We start from the raw sequence: 21,374 nt of genomic DNA on the forward strand, positions 1-21,374 counted from the left end.
CAGGGCTCTTTTATGGGGAAAATATTATACATCGCCTAGGCTGGTAGGATCGATATAGTCTGTGACGTTAGCGGTTTTGTTCTCTCTTCTTTCTGCTCCGGGCCATTGTTTGCTACCCCATCTGTTCGTTCTTCCTAAACATTAACACGTTGCAACAATCTACTTGCTGGATTGCTGCTGCACTCTGCGGCCCACTGTTGATATCATGGATCGATGGAGAGTGCAGTGTGATTGAAAGAGAGAAGGTTATCCGGTGGTAGCCGACGACCTGCGGCACGATAGCGTGGAGGGGAGAAACATGAGTTCATTCGGAACATTTTCATCCTCGCTTGGAAGTTGGAACTTGTTCTTTATTTCATGGTTGGGACAATTGGTTCCAAGTTATGGAACATTTTCATCTCATGCTTGGAACAATTAATTCCCCTTCATAGAACATTAACACTTCTTTTTAATGATGAGATGCGTTCACTGGAGAAGCAAAGGGCGACGCAGCAGACTAATTGACTACAAGATGCAAAGGGGTGCTCTCACCAATCTTAATTTACCATTTTAAGATTACCATGACTCCATGTAGAGTTCCTTGTTCTAATTGCATTGGTTCCTCAACCTGAATTTAGGAAAAGATCAAATGGTTTGAAAATCGACTTGTCATGGCAAAATGATGAGTGTAAATCACATGGCAGATACAAACTATTTTTGCTATAGGGAAGCGTAGCATCTACCCTATTTCCCTTCCAGATTTGTCCCTTGCAGGTTAATAGAGAAATTTCATTTAGCCCGTGAGGTACTTTTGGTATGCACATCGTTTGTACTTATTCGTTGTCTATCCCTATATCTTGCTTTTGCCATGTTGCGACATAGTAGGCCAAGGGAAACGTTATGAGTGCAATCATCATTTGAATATAAATCAAGTATAGTCACCATATGAACTAAAATGTTTGTGCTCGTATTTAATCCAATTCTAACTTCCCTGCAGCAAAATCAAATTAGATAGCACCAGTGGTTGTCCTTCCGTGTTTCAAACAAAAAAAGAGCTCTCCTTGGAAGTGCTTCTCTAAGATTTTTTTTAATGAGAAGTAGGTTTTCTTGTGAGAAGTGGTTGCACTTTCCCCCCGGGAAAGTTGCCTTATATTTATAACGCCTACCTGGAGAAGCACGGCGTTTGACAATCCTGGGTTTTTTTTGGCAGATTGTCTATCCTGATTCCTGAATGTAAATTGGCATGTATGTCTTTAAAGCTGATGATAGCTCATTTGTTTCCGAAATGCGAGCAAAAAGCAAACTAACATTGTTTTTGAGGTTTGTAAAATAGAAATTTGGTTAAAATTATGCATAATTAAGAGACCAAGTTGAGATATGCCTTGGTCTATTTGTGATGAGTGATTGACTAGATGATTTGAGGCTTTACCGGTTGAGTCCATATTTCATATGTGCATTATTATGCTAACGGCTAACCGGAGGTGTTGTGTTGTGTGCGTTGTGTTGTGGTGTTTCTGTAAAACATATCTTGTGTGCTTTGTCTCTTGGCTTGTGATGTGCAGGTGATGGATATGACATGGCGGTTGACGGCATGAGGTGAAGGTCAAGCGAAAGATTTATACCGATGTACTAGGGCTGTGAAGAGTGGACACGAGTAGGCTTGGATCAAGGGACCCGAGGAGTCTGGGTGAAGTCATGGGCGATCCACATGGTGCACGGAAGAGCAAGAGTACATGGACAGGATGGAGACAGCATTGGTCGAGTCAAGCGGGACGGAGGTGAGTCGAGTAGGCGGCACGAGAGCCGAGAGCGAAAGACCCGGAGGCGTCGAAGGCTTGGCGGAGGCCGAACACGCGTCGGCATCAGTGAGTCATGTCATGCGCGGCGTGCAAGAGGGTTTGACCTGTTTGACCTCAAAACCGGAAATGAGTCATGGCTGTAGAGTGTGCAAGAGGGTTTGACCAGTTTGACCTCAAAATCGGGGGATGAGTCCAGTGTGGCACCATTGCGAAGCTTGCGTCGGGGCAAAGCTAAGTTGTGAAGGCGCTGGGTCCGTCCGATGTATGAGGAAAAAGATGGACGATTTTACCCCTGGGGGTATTTGAGTTGTGTGCTTCATGTAAGGGCATTCTGGTCATTTTTCGGATGCCTATATATATGTGGAGAGGGCTATTGGGCAGCCCCATCTCTTGGGTGGTGGGCTTCTCATTTGTTTGTGAGAGCCTTTGGGTGTGAGAGAGGAAGAGAGAGAAGTGGATCTTTGTGTTAATCTTTTTGCTACCCTAGCTTTGATTGTGCTAAGGAGTGGCTTGTAACCGAACATGGTGGAGTAATCGAAAGATCAATTTCGTGCTATCTTGTTCCATACTCTTTGAATATGAAATTTATCTTTTTCGGGTTCTTCGGAGCATTTTTGTGGGAATTTTTGTTCTTCGTATTTGAGCCCAAATTTTGTGATATTTGTTAGGGGAAATTGTTGGTAGGACTCTTGGAAGCATCTTTGATGTGATCCCCTTAAATCTCCCACGGATTCGGCTTAAATTTGAAGTTTTCCTAAAACTCTCTCTCTTTTGTGTTCTTGACCGTTCGTGAAATCCATTGTGGAGTCTTGATCTTTTTGAGGGGATCTTTTGGGCAAAGACTCACTAGGCTATTGTGGAGCTATGGTTAAAATTTCGTGAATTTTGGAGGTCATTTAATTGAATTTTGAAGCGTTGACTTAAACTTTTCGGGCTGTTTTTCTGAGCTGTAGGAAGTTCCGACTCCGTGTAGGAAGTTCCGACGGGACGGAAATTCCGACACCAAACCGGAAGTTCCGATGATTTATTTTTAAAAACCTGAGAGTCCTTTGACGGCAGTTTCTCAATACGTTCGATAGGTGCCGAAAGTTCCAGTATAGGGTCGGAAGTTCCGACAAAACTGCTGAGGACCTCCTGTCGGAACTTTCCAGACAGTTCCGATCCCACCTTCGGAAGTTCCGATAAGTGGTCGGAAGTTCCGATACCTGGAAGGTGTTTTGAGCTTGGTTTTGCCTCAATCTTTTGTGTTTGCTTCCGTGTTGCTTCCGAGCCTTCCTGGCATCGTTCCTAAGGTCAGTAGGTCCGCTGTGACTACGTGATCTTGATAATAGTTAGAAGAGAGGGTTGAAGGTTACTTTGGGACTTAGGTCGAGATACTTGGAGAGATTTTTGAATTGACTCCCATTCACTCCATCTGGTCACCCGTTTCAGTCCTTCAATACTGTCTGCAAAGTCAACATAGTAGCAAAAGGAGCACCTATTTCATTCACTTAAGTCCAAAAAATTATAGAAGCTAAACACCGGCTGGATGTTTTAGAACAAATATCAGGAACTTCAGTGCCAAATGTATATTAGAACAAGAATTTGACCAATACTTACTCTATTAATATTATAATTTTGTGGTACGAAAGTAAAATCATAAAAATATTTTTGAATATATTCAATGACATCAATTTTATGTCACAAATAACTACATGTTAATAAAGTATTTGTTGATTACCAAATTGAGATAAGTTGTATAATTTCAGATAAAGATAAAGGGAGCATAATTGTTTAGGAAGAGAAGGAAAGAGATTGATCAACTAACACTAGAAAATTTCAAGTTGGTTTCTAGTAAATAATGATATTCGTTGACATCGAGTTGTAAGTTGGCAAATGAGCATAGGAACCACAGTAAGAATCAATAGAGACGCGGCTATGCTTTTTTGGTAATATTATTGTGATATACTGCTAGATCCAACATCCACCGGACGAGTTGGCAGTGGGGGAAATACGATGACACAAATGCCGCCACGGAAACCGACTATCCCGTTTTGCACTCAAACCCCTGAGCTACCCATACCCAGGAGGTAGGAAGGGAAGGAGAACTATCATTTGCTACGTACCGCGGGTTACGGTTCTATATCGGTGAATAAAAAACTTATCTAAAAATACGATTAGATAAAGCATGTAAGCTTATATCATTTTGCAAATTTTGAGGTTGAAGGAAAACTTGTGCAAGAAAAAAACAAAAAAAAAGAGAGAGAAATCAACACTTGAATAGTTACACTTACAGGTTGTGATCCATAATGAACAATTGCACTTGCAACTATTTGATTTCTCTTCTTTTTTTTTCCTCCTTGCAAAGTTTTTTTTTGTTCAATCTTTCTTTTTGCATGATGATAGATGCTTACATACTTTACCATTTATAATTTTTGGATAACTTTTTTATGTACTCGTTTAGATGCTACTGTGTTTGGTAGCGCGGGATATGCGCTGCTTAGGCCAAGAAGGCCACATGTTCATCAGGTCTAGCACCAGAACTATATTTCTCGGAGGAGTAACACACGAACAAGGGGCATGGAGGCGCTCGACATGTGCCCAACACTACCAAAAAACCAAATTACCTTGGTGGCGAGGAATTTCCTTGGCGTTCGAAATAAAGCAGCCAAGTAATACAATGTTTGCTTGGCGGTGCTAGTAAACTGTGAAGGAAATGTATATTTATTGATGGCTAAGTGAAACCACCCATTGCATTTTCTTGGCGGATTTTGCTTCACACTTTCGGTGTTTTTCTTGATGGTTTTTGGCCGTCAAAGTAGTTTTGGATCATGATAGTGCAAGTAATAATGCAATTGTCTTGCCTGTCCTCTTCAGACATCTAACCAATCTAGTGTCTCATCATTTAGGTTTAGCACCATTTCGTAGCATGCAATGCAGGGAACTTGTTATGTCCCATTAGTAACGTCGCCTTAGTTTCTCTTGACTAGACAGCCTAGCTAGTTTCTTCAGCAATCTTACTCAAGCTGCGGTTGCGTGTAAACTAGACCTATCAACTGTTCAGCACACCAACTTCATGGGCCATCTAAATTCCTGCCAACAGGCTTGTCATTGACTTGGAGTCTTGCTACAGGTAAACCGAGACCTTCGCTCTTGGCATTGACTTGGAGTTTTGTTCCAAATGGAGTCCAGTTCCACAAAGATCAGTGAGAACCGTCAGCTTCTGCGCATACTATCCGAGGGCGACCAAGCCTGGTTAGCCTTAAGGTTACGACTGATTCCACCGGATATTCATTTATTGAGTTTTAAGATTCCACGGAAAATTGATAGAAATGGCGGCATGTTTTCTTGCTTGTCATTTCTATCCCCATTTCTTCCTATTGCTAAACAATTGATTAGCAAGCCTCCTAAAATATAATATAGGCAACATGGAGATGGGGATTATGTGATTATCCAATTTGAATCCAGAAACTCCCATGGATGAACTTTTAGCCTGGTCCATTAGTTAAACTGCTGAAATCCTGGCCCCAGTTCGACGATGTGTGTCACTCTACTGTTTAAAAGACGAAGTAGCGAAGAACAAAGTAGAGAAGATGGTCAAACATGTTGGTCCAAATAGATCACTTTCTCATTAACCCCCCCATAAAGGGTCTTTGGGGGTACATATAGGCCAACCATGGGTAGGTGGCTTGGAAACCAATCAAAGCATCTAAATGGTATCTAAGTAGATAAAGTGCACATAGGCACATAGATTGATAAAAACATACACCCAACACACACATGACTTGTTCTATCAATGTCCCCCTAAGTTTTGCGTGTCTTGAGCGGCAACTGGACCATCCCAATCCTAGAGTAGAGTTCTTGGAACTTGATCCTTCCAAGGGACTTGGTAAGAAGGTCGGCGAGTTGATCCTTGGTGTTGATGTAGTTCACCCTAACACTCCCTTCCTCCAAGCAACCTCGGATGAAGTGGTACTTCACTCTGATGTGCTTGCTTTGCTTGTGGAAAATGGGATTCTTCGCTAGAGCCAGAGCGGACTTGCTGTCCACCCTGAGCTCCACTGCTTCAGGATCCTTGCCAAGGAGATCGCTGAGCAGCCGAGCGAGCTAGAGAGCCTAAGTTGAAGCGGAAGAAACAACAATGTACTTAGCCTCACAGCTGGATAAGGCCACCACCTGTTGCTTGACCGACTGCCAGCTAACGAGGCACTTGCCAAGGAAGAAGAACATCCCACTCGTGCTCTTACTGGTGTCGATGTCGCTGGCGTGATCGCTATCACTGTAGCCGATGAAGTGTGCCGCCCCGGGACACCTCGGGTAGTGGAGGCCATAGTCGAGAGTCCCGACAACGTAGCGGAGGATCCTCTTGATGGCTTGCATGTGCTCCGTCGTCGGTTGCTGCATGAACCGACTGATGTAGCTGACGGAGAACACCAAGTCCAATCGTGTGTGGGCGAGGTAGCAAAGGCTCCCCACAAACCGTCGGTACTGTGTAGCATCCACCTCCTTAGTCGTGCTGTCGTGGCTCAGCTTTAGCCTCTCCTCCATCGGAGTAAGAGCTGGGTTGCAGTCGGTGAGTCTACCCAGCTCAATGACACGCTTGGAGTAGGCGGTCTATCGAAGTGTGATGCCGGAATCGTCCCGGTGCACCTCGATCCCCAGGTAGAAAGAGAGAGGCCCCAAGTCACTCATCTGAAAGGCAGCCTTCATCTCCTCCTTAAACGCTTACACCTCCTCATCCTTGGTGCCTGTGATCACCAGATCATCGACGTAGACGCCCACCAGCAGAGCATTGCCTCCGTTGCCGCGCCGGTAGATGACCACCTTGTGCGGGCTTTGCTCGAAGCCGATAGTCTTTAGGGTGGAATCCAACTTGGCATTCAAGCTCGCGGTGCCTGCCGCAAGCCGTAGAGGGCCTTGCACAGGCGTAGCACCTTGTCCTCCTTGTCGGGGATAATGAATCCCAATGGCTGGTGGACGTAGACTTCCTCCTTCAAGTCACCGTTGAGAAATGCCAACTTGACATCCATGTGGTGGACGCGCCAACCCTCCTGGGCTGCCAACGCGAGGAGCAGACTCACGAACTCCATCCCTGCAACAGGAACGAAAGCATCGTCGAAGTCAACTCCCTCCTGCTGCACAAACCCACATGCCAGTTTCATCCTTCTTCAGCTTGTACACCCACTTAAGGGTGATCGCGCGGTGACCGGGAGGAAGATCAGCCAGCTCCCAAGTCTGGTTCTTCTCAACAGCTTCCATCTCTAGCTTCATCGCGGTGCGCCATGCCGCGTGTCCCTTAGCCTCAGCTAAGGAGCGAGGCTCGCCGTCATCGTACGTGAGGTGTAGCTCTGCCTCCAAGTCGTGAGGCACCAGTCCCGGCACCGGCTAGTTGCCGAGGATGTCCTCCACGGTGCGATACCTCAAAGGCTCACCGTCGTGGTACGCGTCGATGCGGTCCTCGTCATGAGAGAGCGGAGTGGCGAACTCCACTGGGCTGTGCTCGTCGTGAGCCAGTGCTAGTGCAGGCATGCCTTGAGAAGTAGCTGCCGGTGCAGGGGCGTGTGGCGTGGCCGGCTGTGGTGGTGGCGGTGGAGAGCTCGTCGCAGCCGGAGTAGTACTCACCGGAGTCGGTGGAGACCCGGGAACTGGAGTAGGCACGCTCGGCGAAGAAGAGCTGCCCACTCCCCCAGCTCCCTCAGAGTGGACATAGTCGACGGTGAAGTCGTCCTATGTTGGAGTTGAGCCGTCATCCACCATCTTGCCCCACACCCAACCTCGCCCTTCGTCGAACAAAACATCGCACACCGTGCGCACACACTGTGTCTCCGGGTTGAGGATGCGATAGGCCTTCACCCCCTCTGTGTAGCCGATGAACACACCTAGGGTGCTCCTGCCGTCGAGCTTGCCGACGTGGCCCAGCTCCTTGACATACGCGAGGCAGCCGAAGATGAGGAGGTGGGCAACCGCCGGCTTGCGCCCATGCCAAGCCTTGTATGGTGTCATGCTGTTGAGTCTTTGTGGGCGAGCGGTTGAGGATGTAGACGGCCGTTAGCACCACCTCTCCCCAAAAGATGACCGGCATCCTCCTCTGCTTGAGGAGGGCTCGAGCCATGGCCTCCAATGTTTGGTTGCGTCGCTCGATGATGCCATTCTGCTGCGGGGTGTATGGCGTGGAGTAGTGGCGCTGGATCCCCTCATTGGTGCAGTACGACGCGAACTCAGCCGCCATTGTCGGTGCGCAGCATGCGCAGCTTGTGACCACACTTGTTCTCCGTAGCAGCTTGAACGTGCTTGATGTCGTCCACAGCAGCTCCCTTGGTGTCGAGGAGGACCACCCACATGTACCGGGAGACGTCGTCGACGAGTAGTAGGAAGTAGCGCCGTCCTCCAGGTGTAGCTGGCGTCACCGGCTCGCAAAGGTTGCCGTGCAATAGCTCGAGCCACTCCTTGGCTCGGAAGCTCACCTAGCGAGGGAAGGGGCATCGCCTCTGCTTCATCACGATGTAGATGTCACAGAGCTACTCCACGTGGTCGACGCATGGCATGCCCCGCACCATCTCCTCGACGTTGAGCTGCTTCAGTGCTTCAGGGCCTCGAAGTGAAGGTGCCCAAAGCGCTCGTTCCACCGCCAAGCCTCGTTGTCATGGTGAGTAGCAAGGCAGAGGGGCTACGCCACCTCCGTGTAGAGGACGTAGAGGCAGTTGGTCCCTCTCTCCACGTTGGGGAGTAGGCGCTGTCGTCGATCCCCAATCCGGAGCACTTCGCCGTCGATCTCCACACGCTAGCCACTCTCATCCAGCTGCCCAAGGCTGATGATCGAGTTTCTCAATGCGGGGATGTAGAATGCCCAAGGCTGATGATTGAGTTTCTCAGTGCGGGGATGTAGAAGACTCCAGTGAGGAGTCGGTGCTCGCCAATCTTGGCGACGAGAACAACGGAGCCGATGCCCTTGATGTCCACGGCCGAAGAGTCGCTGAACTTGACGAAGCTGTGTACGTTGACGTTCAGGTCGGAGAAATACTCCCTGCGCCCGGTCATGTGGTGCGTGGCACCACTATCGAGGAACCAGCCATCGCCGAGGAAGACGTGTGCGCTCGTCTCGTCGAGGTGGAGGAGAGCCGTCGCGGCTGATGCCGCTAGAAGTAGCTTGATGGTCCCGTGAGCCAAGAACAGAGCCGGCTCCTCCTCCTCCCCACCCTGCGCGACGTGGGCCTGGCCGCCCCAGTGGCCAGTCCTGCCACGGTTGTGGCACTTGTCGTCTCGTGCTGGCTTGCGCTCGCCAGCGGCACCGCCCTGGGCGTCTCCTCGCGCCTTGGATGCCTTGCGCGGCTTGCCTCGCTTGCAGCCGCCTGTCGAGGAAGAAGGCACCTCCTTCTTCCGTTCCCTTTGGCGGACGATCCACTGCTCCTCAGTAAGGTGGAGCTTGCCACCGATGGTGACGGGCCCGCCAGACGCCTCGTGATCGTTGAATGCCTTGAGTCGCCCCATCAACTCCTCAATCGAAAACGTCGAGAGGTCTAGCAGCGTCTCGATGAAGATAGCGAGCTGCGAGTAATTCTTCGGGACGATGCGTAGGAACTTCGCCACGGCTTTCTCCTCGTTGATCTCGTCGTCGCTGTACCACTCCAGCTGCTGCATCAGGCTGGAGACCACGTCCCATATCTGCCATACCTGGAGCTTCACCTTCATCACCGAGAACCACTCCATGTAGTTGGTCTTCGTCAACATCGGCCACTGCGTGCTGCCAACGGACTCTTGGATGATGGTGTTCACGACCCTTGGGGGTCGGTGCCCGGAGTCGAGGTTGGAGTCATAGTCGGAGTAGAGGCCGGACTCGTGGATGGAGCTCCTCCTGCTCCGAGGACGCCCACCGTCCGCGCCTCGACGCAGGTCCTGGACCCACCGGTCCACACCCACGTTCCGCCGCCGATCCGCCTCCTCCGGCTCGGGACAGTCGCCCTGCGTCTCGACACTGGTGCCCTGCACCGGCGCGCCTCAGCTCCATCTCATCACGACGTGCCATCTCACGCGTCGCCTCTGCCTTCTCGCGCAGCCAGTCCGCCTCCAGACGTCGCTGGGTGGCGGCCGCTGCTGCCGCTTGTGCCTGCTCCATGGCTACGCGGGCTGCCTCGGCCGCACGCGCCGCCGCGGCCTCCGAAGCCGCCGCGCGCGTTGCCCGAGCTGCAGCCGCCTCTCGTGCCTCTTCGTCACGCAGCCACGCTGCTGTCGCTGCGGCCTTCTCCCGCCACTGCTCCTCCGCCGCTGCCGCCCTGCGGCGCTGCCCATTGGTCGTAGCCGAGTGGTGGGAGGAAGAGGCCCGTGAGGCTCGCGAGCGGGCCGGGGAGCGAGCCAGGTGCACTGGTAGCGCGCCAGCCGCATGCCCCGCATCATCCGCAGGTGCTATTCCGGTCGCCGAAGCTGTGCCGGCCGCTTGACCAGCACCGCCCGCGCCTCCTGCCGGCCGCGTGGAGCCTGCCATGTCAAGGAAGAGGTCGGGGAAGAAGGGTGCCTGCTGCTAGTCATACCTCTGCTCCTGGCCACCTACACGCCGCCTGCTGCCAGTCGCTGCCCGCCCGTGTGCGACACGCATGCCGCCCGCGCCTGGCCGCTGCGCGCCGCCCATGCCCGCGCCCGAGCAGCTGCCGCCGCGCGCCGCCTGCATGCCTCGCGCGCCACCGTCCGCGCGCACGCTGCCCCTGGCCGCCGCTGCCCGCGAGCTGTCGTGCTGCTCGAGCCCGAGCCAAGCAGCAGCCGCTGCGCTCCTACCGCCTCGATCCGCCGCCGGAACGCTCGCTGCCGCCAGATCGTGTGCGGGACAGGTGGGAAAAGATCCCCACCAGCCGGATCTGGCCGGAGAAGCTGCGCCACCGCCGCTGCCTTGTGGGCCCCCTGCGGGTCCTAGGGTTTCGGGTTCTCACAGGCAAAGAGGTAGCACAGGTGGGAGGAGAGAGATGATGAGAAATATGGGCTCTAGATAACAATTGTTGGCCCAAATGGATCACTTTCTTATTAACCCTCCCACAAAGGGTCTTTAGGGTACATATAGGCCATGGTACTCCCACAGAGGGTCTTTAGGGTACATATAGGCCAACTATGGGTAAGTGGCTTGGAAACAAAGCAAAGCATCTAAAAAGCATCTAAATGGTATCTAAGTAGATAAAGCGTACATAGATACATAGATAGATAAAAACACACACCCAACACACATGACTTATTCTATCAGAACAAACTATATATTACCATATTGGGACCAGGGTAAACATTTTTAAGTCCAAAATCCTCATGAATAATCAAATTTAGATAAGTTTGGATGAATTTCGTTAATTTATTTCGGAATCGAATATGATCTGAGGAAAGTTTAGAATTTGTGAGAAAAAGAAGTTAGATAGTACAGATGAATTGGGTGTTGATTGTTGAATACAGATCAAAATATAGATCAACCTTACTAATGTTTCGATTACAAGTCACAGTTTGAAACTTACCTGGTGAAACCTACAGGTCCGACAGAAATTTACAGAAACTGGTAAACAACTGATTTGCCCTCACTAGGGTCTCCCGTATAAAGTAGCTTTAGAGTCCACTTGTACTGACCTAAGCCATGGGACAAATTCAAACAGGACATGCCTATAAGGTAACCTCACAAGTACTCTTGATCACGTACCAAGTTGAATGTTGGGATTCAGATTGACCAGCCATAGAAAACCTGTCATGTAACTATGTAAGGATAGTCATGATCTATACAATTGTTCCACAGCCCCTTACCATGGGTTAGAAACTTACTAGAAAGTTGTGGCACCAGGATGGAAGTTTCTTCTATAAACAAACACCTGTGACTGGTTCGAATTTCCAGTCATGAATTACTTCCAGTATTTAGTTAATCCAGCCGCAATTGTTTGAACTTTGCTGTAGTGCTGACTGACCACACGTCTCTTTAGAGTTGTTTACAAACTTACATTACAAACTATTTTGTATCGTTGAGTTTGTGATATTTGAAAATGGTACGAGTAGAATTTTATCAAAAAGTAGTTGCGTGATGCACTTTGCTATGTATTACAAATATATTACAAAAATTAGTGGCCAAAGTTTTGTTTTGGAGATAATTCAATGTTTAAAATGTCACTTATTTGTGACTGGAGGGAGTAGATGAGTAGTAATTACTACTTGATTGCTTGAACTGTGCATCTGGAGTTTTGGGATCTGGACTGTCTTTCGCTATTTAGTAATGATGTTCCTATTCCAGTCATTAGTCATGATCTATTCTTCCAATTCAAGGACATGATGAGTCCATGAAGCTTCTGCCAGTGAACACAGATAGGTTAATTTTATGAACCATAGATCCAACATGGCTAAATTGGTTCATGTTCTGGAATACAATTTCTATTACAGCCCATCAAGGTGGTCTCATAGGCTAAGCAAACCTACACTAGAAACTAATAGAACATTGTGCCATTTCAGTTGGTCCGTTCCCCAAATTCCAAAAAATTATTTTGAAGACAAAATGTATAAATGATGGTGAGTGAGCAATATAATCTCCATATTATCTTCTGTCTGGTGGTCTGACCTACAGTCGAGTGATCTGCATTGCGAAGAGTTGGAATCATTGGAAAAATTATTGGCACATGGATCGACTAACTAGCCAGCCATCAAATAGTCCGATCTTATTGTGTGGTCTTTGAAGGCTGAGAAAAGTAATAGCGGAAATGGACATGGGCCTAAATTGACTGGAAAGTTTTCTTGTGGACAAGTTCTTTGACGCTAACTGAGCAGATGGAAACAGTAAGCATCGACTAACTAGAAATATTTGAAATCCTCATTTTCTCTTGTTTCCATCTGCCAATAATTATTAGATTTTTCGGGATGGACGGCTCTCATTTTTTCCATCCATTCTAAAATTTCTCTTATACATAATCTGTTTTCCCTCTCGCAGAAGAACTATGTTTCCCCCATCCTGAAAAGTCAGATTCATTTATTATCTTGTTATTATTGAATGTGCACAACACATAATCGTGAGTATAAAAAGTTTGAAAAGCTAATATAATTTGTAAACTAGAGGTTCCAATTTAGACAAATAATGGGAAGTAAGAGGACCTATTGAAGAGTACGTGAATGACAATCATTTGCATAATTTCCTATTTGTGTGTAAATTGTAAAACTACGGTTCATTCATATAGTTTAATTAATAGCAGAGTTCATCCAATTCAATGTTTTGAACTTGTTATTTTTGTTGTGCCACGTCTCAAGAAAATCATAGCTGTTGGATGCGATTAAGGAAAAAGCTGGCTATATAAGGGTCTGCACAAAGGTCCAGTACCCCTTCACCTTTGGGTACTTGTATCTCCACTTTGCCATGCATGCTTGCACTTGGTACACCGGCAAGGCAACGGCTATCTGGACCTTCTTCTGAACTACTAGTTTGTTTATTCAAGAACTTCCAGAATATAAGCTTCATTTTTTTTGTCAAGTTTCAGAAGTTAAGCACTGGTGGAGATGAGGCTATTTGATTTACTGTTTTATCTTCTCCTGCTTATTTTCATTGCAACTCCTGCTGAGCAAGCTTCTGGTGTCCTAACAAGTCAAGGTAGCAACAATACTCATCCCTCCAGTGCCATGTATTCCCCCGGTTGTCCAAAAAGTTGTGGCAACCTCACATTTGACTACCCATTTGGCATCGGCTCAAACTGTTTCCGGAATCCGGACTTCAATCTCACCTGCAACAATACCACACAACACCCAAAGCTGTACCTTCAGGATCTTACCACAGAGGTTATCGATGATATTGATGTTAGTGATTATGGAAGCATCAATGGCTTCATTGACACGGAGTTCTCAGTCAGATTTTCCACAGCCATCTCCATGAGACAGGGCGTCGATGTGTACGACATGTCCTGGAAAGCTCCTGGAAGATCTTTCACTCTTGACTACGTGGAGCTAAACATCACCGGCTGTAATTTCGATGCATACTGGCTAGACCAAGACATAAATGCAGATGTGAGGCTCTGTAGAGTTACCTGTCCTGATGATGCAGAAATCACGGACAAGGATGCTAGGCAGAACTGCAATGGAACTGGATGTTGCTCCATCGAGTTTGAGACTTATCTTCGAGCATTCCAGTTGAAGTTCGTCCTCCACAATAGAGGTGAGCTTGTGCCAAACACTAACCGAAGCTCCCTATGGGACAGCATCAATGTAACTTCTGCGTATGCCTACATCGCATGGAGTATTGTGGACCAACCGACATGTGCCAGCACCTTGGATAATAGGACGAACTATGCCTGTGTAAGTAACAACAGTACATGCTATGACAGCTTGGAGACCTCAGATCTTGGATATCTCTGCAGTTGTGATGGTGGGTATGGGGGCAACCCATATATACCCAATGGCTGCTCACGAGACAAAGGTATTCCATAGTCCATGCTGTTCTTTTGTATAACATATGATGTTTGAGATATGTGTAGGCAAATTCCTAAATCTGTGGGTATCAATCTTTAATGGATATTCAGATTGGATACATGGAAAATATACATGTATATTGACCCTCGAACATATTTTTATACTGACACAATTTCAACAGTTTACAAATAAAGAACAATAAAAACTGCTAGCAGTAAAGTTGTGTTTTCGGAGAGCATGTTGATGTTCAGAGACTTATTTCCAGGTTGTACATTTTTCTATATTATTAAAGTTATACATGCCCGTCTATCATCATATTGCCTTAAGTTTGTCTTTGTTTCCATCTAGGAATAACCAGGCGCAACCGTAGATTTCTGGGTTAATTGGGGCAGTGAAGGGTTAGCTATGCTAGCAAACTATGACACATCTCAAACATCTCATTAGCTATGATAGCAAATCATGACACATCTCAAACATCTCATTCTTCATGGGGATTTTCTCATTGCTAGGCACATATGTAAACAAAGGAATAGTTTTATTTTCCAACCAAGTAGACCCTCTTTACATTCTGGAAACAAGGATTGTAAGAAGTAACCCTGTTCTTCTATAGGGTTAATATGGAAACAAAGGAATGGTCTTATTTTCCAACAAAGATTGATTTTTTAATTAGTTTGCTCTCAATCAATCTGCTTCAACCTCCTTGTGGTCTTGTATACTCCCTATATTCCACAATGTTGGTCCATGGCCTTGGGAGAAAACATTTCACAATGTTTATTGTCCATTGGGAATATAACTATAGTGTAGTTATTGCAATATTTAACTCACTAACCCAAATTAAATGCTTTGAAAGAAGAAAAGGGATTGTATCATATGGATATTGATTTCACATTAACTTTTACTTGAAACTAGTACTTAGTCCGCATGGTTTACTATGGACAGATTATTCCAGAATGAAGGGAGAAGCTTATTTTCTTGTTAAGATTGTCCACCGTTCTTTTTACAGAACATGTGATTTTGCAAAAGTACAGTGGCATATAAGGAACTTGCATAAAAGAAAAATTAAAAGAAAACTCATACTTTTAGGAATATGCATGTATATGCTCAGCGCGTCAGAATGCCTTGAGATTCCATGGGAATGATATTGCAACAAATATAAGATAAGAGCGCACTAAAACTGAGGCATGTATGATGGGGGTTACTGTACATGCACACACATGGTGAAAATGACATTGATGAAACCTTCACATAAAGCGTGTGTATTACCTCAGTCATGCTGATTGTGAATACATAATAAGTTGGTTGCAACACCATGGCTTGGTCAAGTGCCTAACCTTATTTTAGCAAAAATAACTTGGATATTCTCTAACGTTGGCCACTTCCGAATTTGTCAAAATCAGGATATAATCCATTTGAACAAAAGGTTAATTGCCAGCGATCATGTGGTAACATCAGTGTCCCGTTCCCTTTTGGCTTAGAAGAAGGTTGTTTTGCAAGGAAGCTATTTCATCTCAACTGCACAAATGCGACATCTTCCAGTCTCCAGTTTGATGATGAACATCAGGTGGCATATATAAACATCAATGAAGGGCTTGTAGGCATTAAGTACAGATCAATTTATGAACAGGAGTTGTTTAGGGTGTATATACCTAAGCAACCTGGTCTCTATATTGGTTCAGGGGAATCATCCTCTGTGCAATGGGCCGTTGCCAATCTGACCTGCAAGGAGGCAAAGCAGAACTACTCAGGATATGCATGTGTTAGCATCCATAGCATATGTTTGGGCGTAAACTCAACAGAAGGTTACATTGGTTATCGATGCAAATGTATGTCTGGCTTTCAAGGAAATCCATACGTACAGAATGGCTGCCAAGGTTCGATCTCCCTCTGCCTTGTGTTTTGGATATCCTAACCATTTTGGTTTAACAATTGATTGCATTCTGGAGAGTACAAACACACACAGTGCACATACGTTTTATGTCATTGAGATCCTAGCCATTTTAGTTCAACAACTGATTGCATTTCGGAGAGTACCCATAGCTAAAACAGCAGGGAGTGAATTAGATTGTCCAATTCAGTTTCAATTTCTCAAAACATATCGGTATCAGCCTGTTAGCTTCTGCTTATTTGCAGCAGCTTGTGCTGCAGCTGCACAGCAAGCTGCTCGGGTGCAAGTGCTGCACGCTTCTGCCCAGCTGCAGATGCTGGACATGTTGTTGGCTTGCTGCAGTTGCAGCTGCTGCAGGTTCAATATTGGAAGTTTATGCTTTAAAGTTGTAATTTTTTGGATATCTTCGTTTTCATTTGTTCTTTTGGAAACTGCACTTTATTCTGCATGAATAAAAGTTCTGACTCCATGCCTCAAAATTGACAACCCTCCTTGCATGTCAGAACTTTGAATCTTTTAGGCCATCTGGAGAGCAGAATCCTGCCCTGTATTTTCATTTTTTGGCAGATTTCAGTGAACAATGATGGGGACCATCGCAAGTTAACCACTGACCAGACTGAAGTCAATACACTGGTGACCTAAACTTTAAATATTTACAACTGATTTATGTTTGGAACAACTTTATAACCGCACGTTTCCATTTTTTTAACTTTGCCTCATTGGCCTGCTTTGACCAAGTCAACACAGTCGCCCCTAGTTTTGTGTACTTTGATGGCAAAAAGTGGCTAAACCAGGGGCAATGGTGACTGAATGGAGGGTAACCATGCACTTAGAGATCAAAGTGCGGAATAATTGCAAATGACCCTTTATATTTTTGGAACTGAATGGTGTCTCTCCCTGCTGTGTTACTGGCTTAGTTTCTCCTCTAAAAATTAGGATTTGTCTGCACTTCAGTGACATAAATCTGTGGCTAAACTGAAATTCACTCTGGACTACCGGTGAGAAAAAAAGAATACTTTTCAAACCATATTCCTATATGAAGATTCTCTTGGCCCCAAATGTGGGATCTCTTTTGGTCGAGGTCACCTAAGATCCTGGAGTGTGGCACAATTGCAACTTAGTTTAGCTTCTTGGGTGTGTGGAGTGTGTCCTGAAGAGGTCTCTTGGCCTCTCCTTTGTACATATTTCTCTCCCTTCTTAATGAAATGATACACAGTTCTCCTGCGTTGTTCGAGGAAAAAAAGTGGGATCTTCCGTATCCTTCTTTGTTTCTCCACCAAGAAATCCAATAGCCAAGTTTTCTACATCACAAAATGGGTTCTGAGAATCTAACTATAGCTATTCTAAGTTCAGGCGGATTAGAAAAAATTCCAACTTTTCTCTCCTCTCCAATTGGCATGGACAGTTATAGATTTTCAAATTAACATAGAAATTTATATTCCTCCAAAGCAAACATGAAGTTTCTATATTCGGTATTAGCTTCGCTTTGTAAATTTCCCTCACCTAACTAAAATGTGGTTGCAGATATTGATGAGTGTCTCACACCAGGAATATGCAGAGGAGTATGCCAAAATACTGTAGGAGGATACTATTGCACCAGTTGCCCAGACAAAACACAGTATGATACTACGATAATGCATTGCACTCCAATAAAACGGCAAAATCTTCTATTAGGTGAGCTTTATTAAACAGTAATTTGACAACTAAGATGGAGAAGATAATTAAAGCAGAAACAGACTAAGGAGCGTAATTGTTGCAGGTATTGTCATTGGGCTTAGTGGTGGCTTCAGCATTCTACTTCTCAGCTTAAGTGCATCAGTGCTTGTTCGCAGATGGAAAAGGGACATCCAAAAGCAACTACGAAGGAAGTATTTTGAAAAAAATCAAGGACTTCTCCTAGAACAACTAATATTGTCAGATGAAAATGCAACCGACAAGACAAAGATTTTCACTTTGGAAGAGCTGGAAAAAGCAACAAATAACTTCGATCCTACACGAATACTTGGTCGTGGAGGGCATGGCATGGTGTACAAAGGCATATTATTGGACCAACGTGTTGTTGCAATTAAAAGGTCTAAGGTAATTGAGGACAATGAGATCAGTCAATTCATTAATGAGGTCGCAATTCTCTCTCAAATAAATCATCGGAATATTGTAAAGCTCTTTGGATGTTGTCTAGAAACAGAGGTTCCACTACTGGTGTATGACTTTGTTCCCAATGGCTCATTATTTGGAATTCTACATTCTGGTTCAAGTAGTAGTTTCTCTTTGTCATGGGATGACTGCCTAAGAATTGCTGCAGAAGCTGCAGGAGCTCTTTACTATCTCCACTCGGCAGCCTCTGTATCAGTCTTCCATCGTGATGTGAAGTCCTCTAATATACTGTTAGATTCCAACTATACTGCAAAAGTTTCGGACTTTGGTGCTTCTAGATTGGTTCCTATTGATCAAACTCATGTTGTTACAAATGTCCAAGGCACGTTTGGATACTTAGACCCAGAGTATTACCATACTGGGCAGCTAAATGATAAGAGTGATGTATATAGTTTTGGTGTGGTACTTGTGGAACTGCTTCTTAGAAGGGAGCCTATTTTTACAAATGAGACAGGGTCAAAGCAGAACTTGTCTAATTACTTTCTTTGGGAGCTAAAGTCAAGGCCAATTAAAGAGATAGTGGCTACTCAGGTTTGTGAAGAAGCAACCGAGGAAGAGATTAACAGTGTTGCCTCTCTTGCGGAGATGTGCTTGCGACTCAACAGTGGAGAGAGACCTACGATGAAGCAAGTCGAGATGAATCTGCAGTTCTTGCGAACAAAAAGATCAAACTCCTGCCATGTTGTTCAAGATAACTCTGAATCTGAAGAGATGCAACCATTGCTATGTACAAGAGCTGAATCTAGATATGAGACATTTGATATTAGCTTGGGTGAAAGTTCTAGTTCAAAGTCTCGCTACAGCCAAAGATTGGGTGAAAGTTCTTGTAGCTTGGAGCATGATTTCGGATCATTTTTTGGGGTATCACGCTAAGGATCTCTTGTCAGCGTCAGAACTCCATAGAACATCACAAGAAGATTTTTGTGAGAGTGAATGTTTCTTTTCCTACAAGTGCTATCGAAATAATGTGTTGTACCCAGGCATGTACCTGAACATCTTATTGCGGAGAAGATGATGGATTCCTCATTTCCTCTACAGTTTCTTATTTTATACAATATCATACAGCAGTATGTAGTGCCTCAAATTGGAATTACACTGATCTGTCATTTGTACTTGGATTCTTGCAGTTCATAACTTGCGTATATATATGTAAACTTTTTGCTGCATATTGGATATGTGAAGAGTTATTTTAGGTATAATGTATTTGTGCACAAAAATTCAAATAACAGAACAAATGCACTATCTGTTCCGTCATTGATTTTCAGATTAGACATGAAACCAGATCTCTCGGCAAATCAACAAGTTCCAGGAATCTAAACTGAGTACTAGGTTATTCTAGCGCATAAAATGTTGCCCAAGTGGGATAGTATACATGTTTATGTCACTAATTCGTTGCCACCAAAGATACATATATGTAATCCACAGTTTGTGACCCACTGCTTGGAGGCAAATAATCTGAAAGGACCATACCTATATCCGAGCCACAAACAGAAGGAAGCAGCACACCGATGGGTCATGGGCTCATGGCCACACCATGCCCTACGGATAACGGATGCAACCCATGGACGGCGGCGGCGGTCAGTAATCGGCAACGTTCACAAAGAGCTGATCTGCAAAATTTGTCACAAAATAGCTATAAACCAAGAGATTAAGTAAGAGGGAAGCAATGACGCATACTCGAAGACGACCTACCAACCAAAATGGGGAACAGCTCGGCAGGAAGGCAGCGGCCAGCACTGAGCCGGCGGCGCTCGCGGAGAGGCTGCGTCGGGCCACATCCGCCGCGGCGACCCCGATACAGGAACGAACGTCCTCTCCAGCCGGAGAGAGAGTGCAAGCGCGGGAGGGACGGAGGGGCAACGCGATGGCAGCCGCCGGCGAGGACCGGGTGCGGATCGGCTCCCGGGCGGTGAATCCGGTTGCTAGCCAACGGGCAAGCCGAAGAGGATAACGAATGGGCCGTGGCTATTTGGCCCACGGGCTAGAGAGGGTTTTACCTGTGTGCCATTATGAAAGTTGGGTCTAACCTCCATACCCTTAAAAAGTTCGTTGACACCCGTATGCCCAAGTGCAACTTGGTTTGTCCTTCCATGCCATTCCGTCCATATTTTCTGCTAACGGTGGTTAACTGTGCTGAGAATGGACTCAAATGCCCTTAGGCAAAGAAGGTCTGTTGAACTTAGTTGTTTGCCTCGGTGCCACTCAGAGGTATGTTGTTTTGGCGCCAAAAGGCAGTGGTGTTGGCGCCAAAAGGCAGTGGTGTTGGCGCCAAACCCTCTGTGCTTCTCTATATATACATCTTGAGCCATATCTGTTGGATCTCATCCTCTCCTTTGCTCTCTCCTTCATTCTCACTCTCATCCACTCCTAGCGCACCCCATGTCTGAAGCTTCCAGCAGCTATGGGGGGAGGGTCAAGCGGGTCCTTTGCCCGAACTGTCATGTGCTTGCCAACCGATTCATCTCCACGACAATAAAGAACCCAAACCGTGCATTTCACAAGTGCCCCTATTTTGCAGTTTGTGTTCTCTGCTCATTCTTGGTTGCCCTTTTTTGTTTGCTTTCCAAGTGCTAATGCTTCAGTTTCTTTGGCTTGCAGTTTGGTGGTTGTCAATACTATCAGTGGGAGGATGAAATGATGGACAGTGGCATGCAGTCACCTACAGCGCCAGATCCCCTACAGGCAGTTCCCCTGCAGGCAGTGGCACCACCTGATCCATGATCCACTGTCCATGATGGACAGTGGCATGCAGTCACCTACAGCGCCAGATCCCCTACAGGCAGTTCCCCTGCAGGCAGTGGCACCACCTGATCCATGATCCACTGTCCATGTACCAGCATGGTTCCAATGGTGCTGGAGTGGTAGGCAATGCAGCAGTGGAAAATAGGGGAGACAATAGGGTTATGCAACAGCTTAGGTGGCTAGAAAAGATGGTATATGTATGCATTTTCTTTGCTCTGTATGCTATTATGAAGAAGTAGGGTTATGCAGCAGCTTGTGTTTGTATGAATTGACAAGATGTATGGATGGATGCATGAATGAATGAATGAATCAGCTAAGGTTTTATCACATTTCATCATGTCTTCAACACTAATGACACAAAAGATAGTATATGACATCCAGGTTTAATCACATTACAACCAAGGTTCAAATAGTACATGACATGCCATCACTGAGTAATAGTATCA

General features: G+C 46.0%; 1 protein-coding gene across 1 annotated transcript; it reads left to right on the forward strand.

Moving 5' to 3' along the window:
* The first annotated feature begins 12,920 nt into the window (after positions 1–12,920).
* On the forward strand, positions 12,921–19,649 carry LOC101752938 (wall-associated receptor kinase-like 22). The gene is made up of 4 exons (XM_022828487.1): positions 12,921–14,154; positions 15,545–16,038; positions 16,278–16,420; positions 17,763–19,649. Exons 1-4 carry the CDS (start codon positions 13,245–13,247, stop codon positions 19,057–19,059), a joined length of 2,844 nt encoding a protein of 947 aa, XP_022684222.1. The 5' UTR covers positions 12,921–13,244; the 3' UTR covers positions 19,060–19,649.
* The last annotated feature ends 1,725 nt before the right edge of the window (positions 19,650–21,374 follow it).

Source organism: Setaria italica, chromosome VII (genome assembly GCF_000263155.2).
Source record: "Setaria italica strain Yugu1 chromosome VII, Setaria_italica_v2.0, whole genome shotgun sequence".
Classification (NCBI taxonomy): Eukaryota; Viridiplantae; Streptophyta; class Magnoliopsida; order Poales; family Poaceae; genus Setaria; species Setaria italica.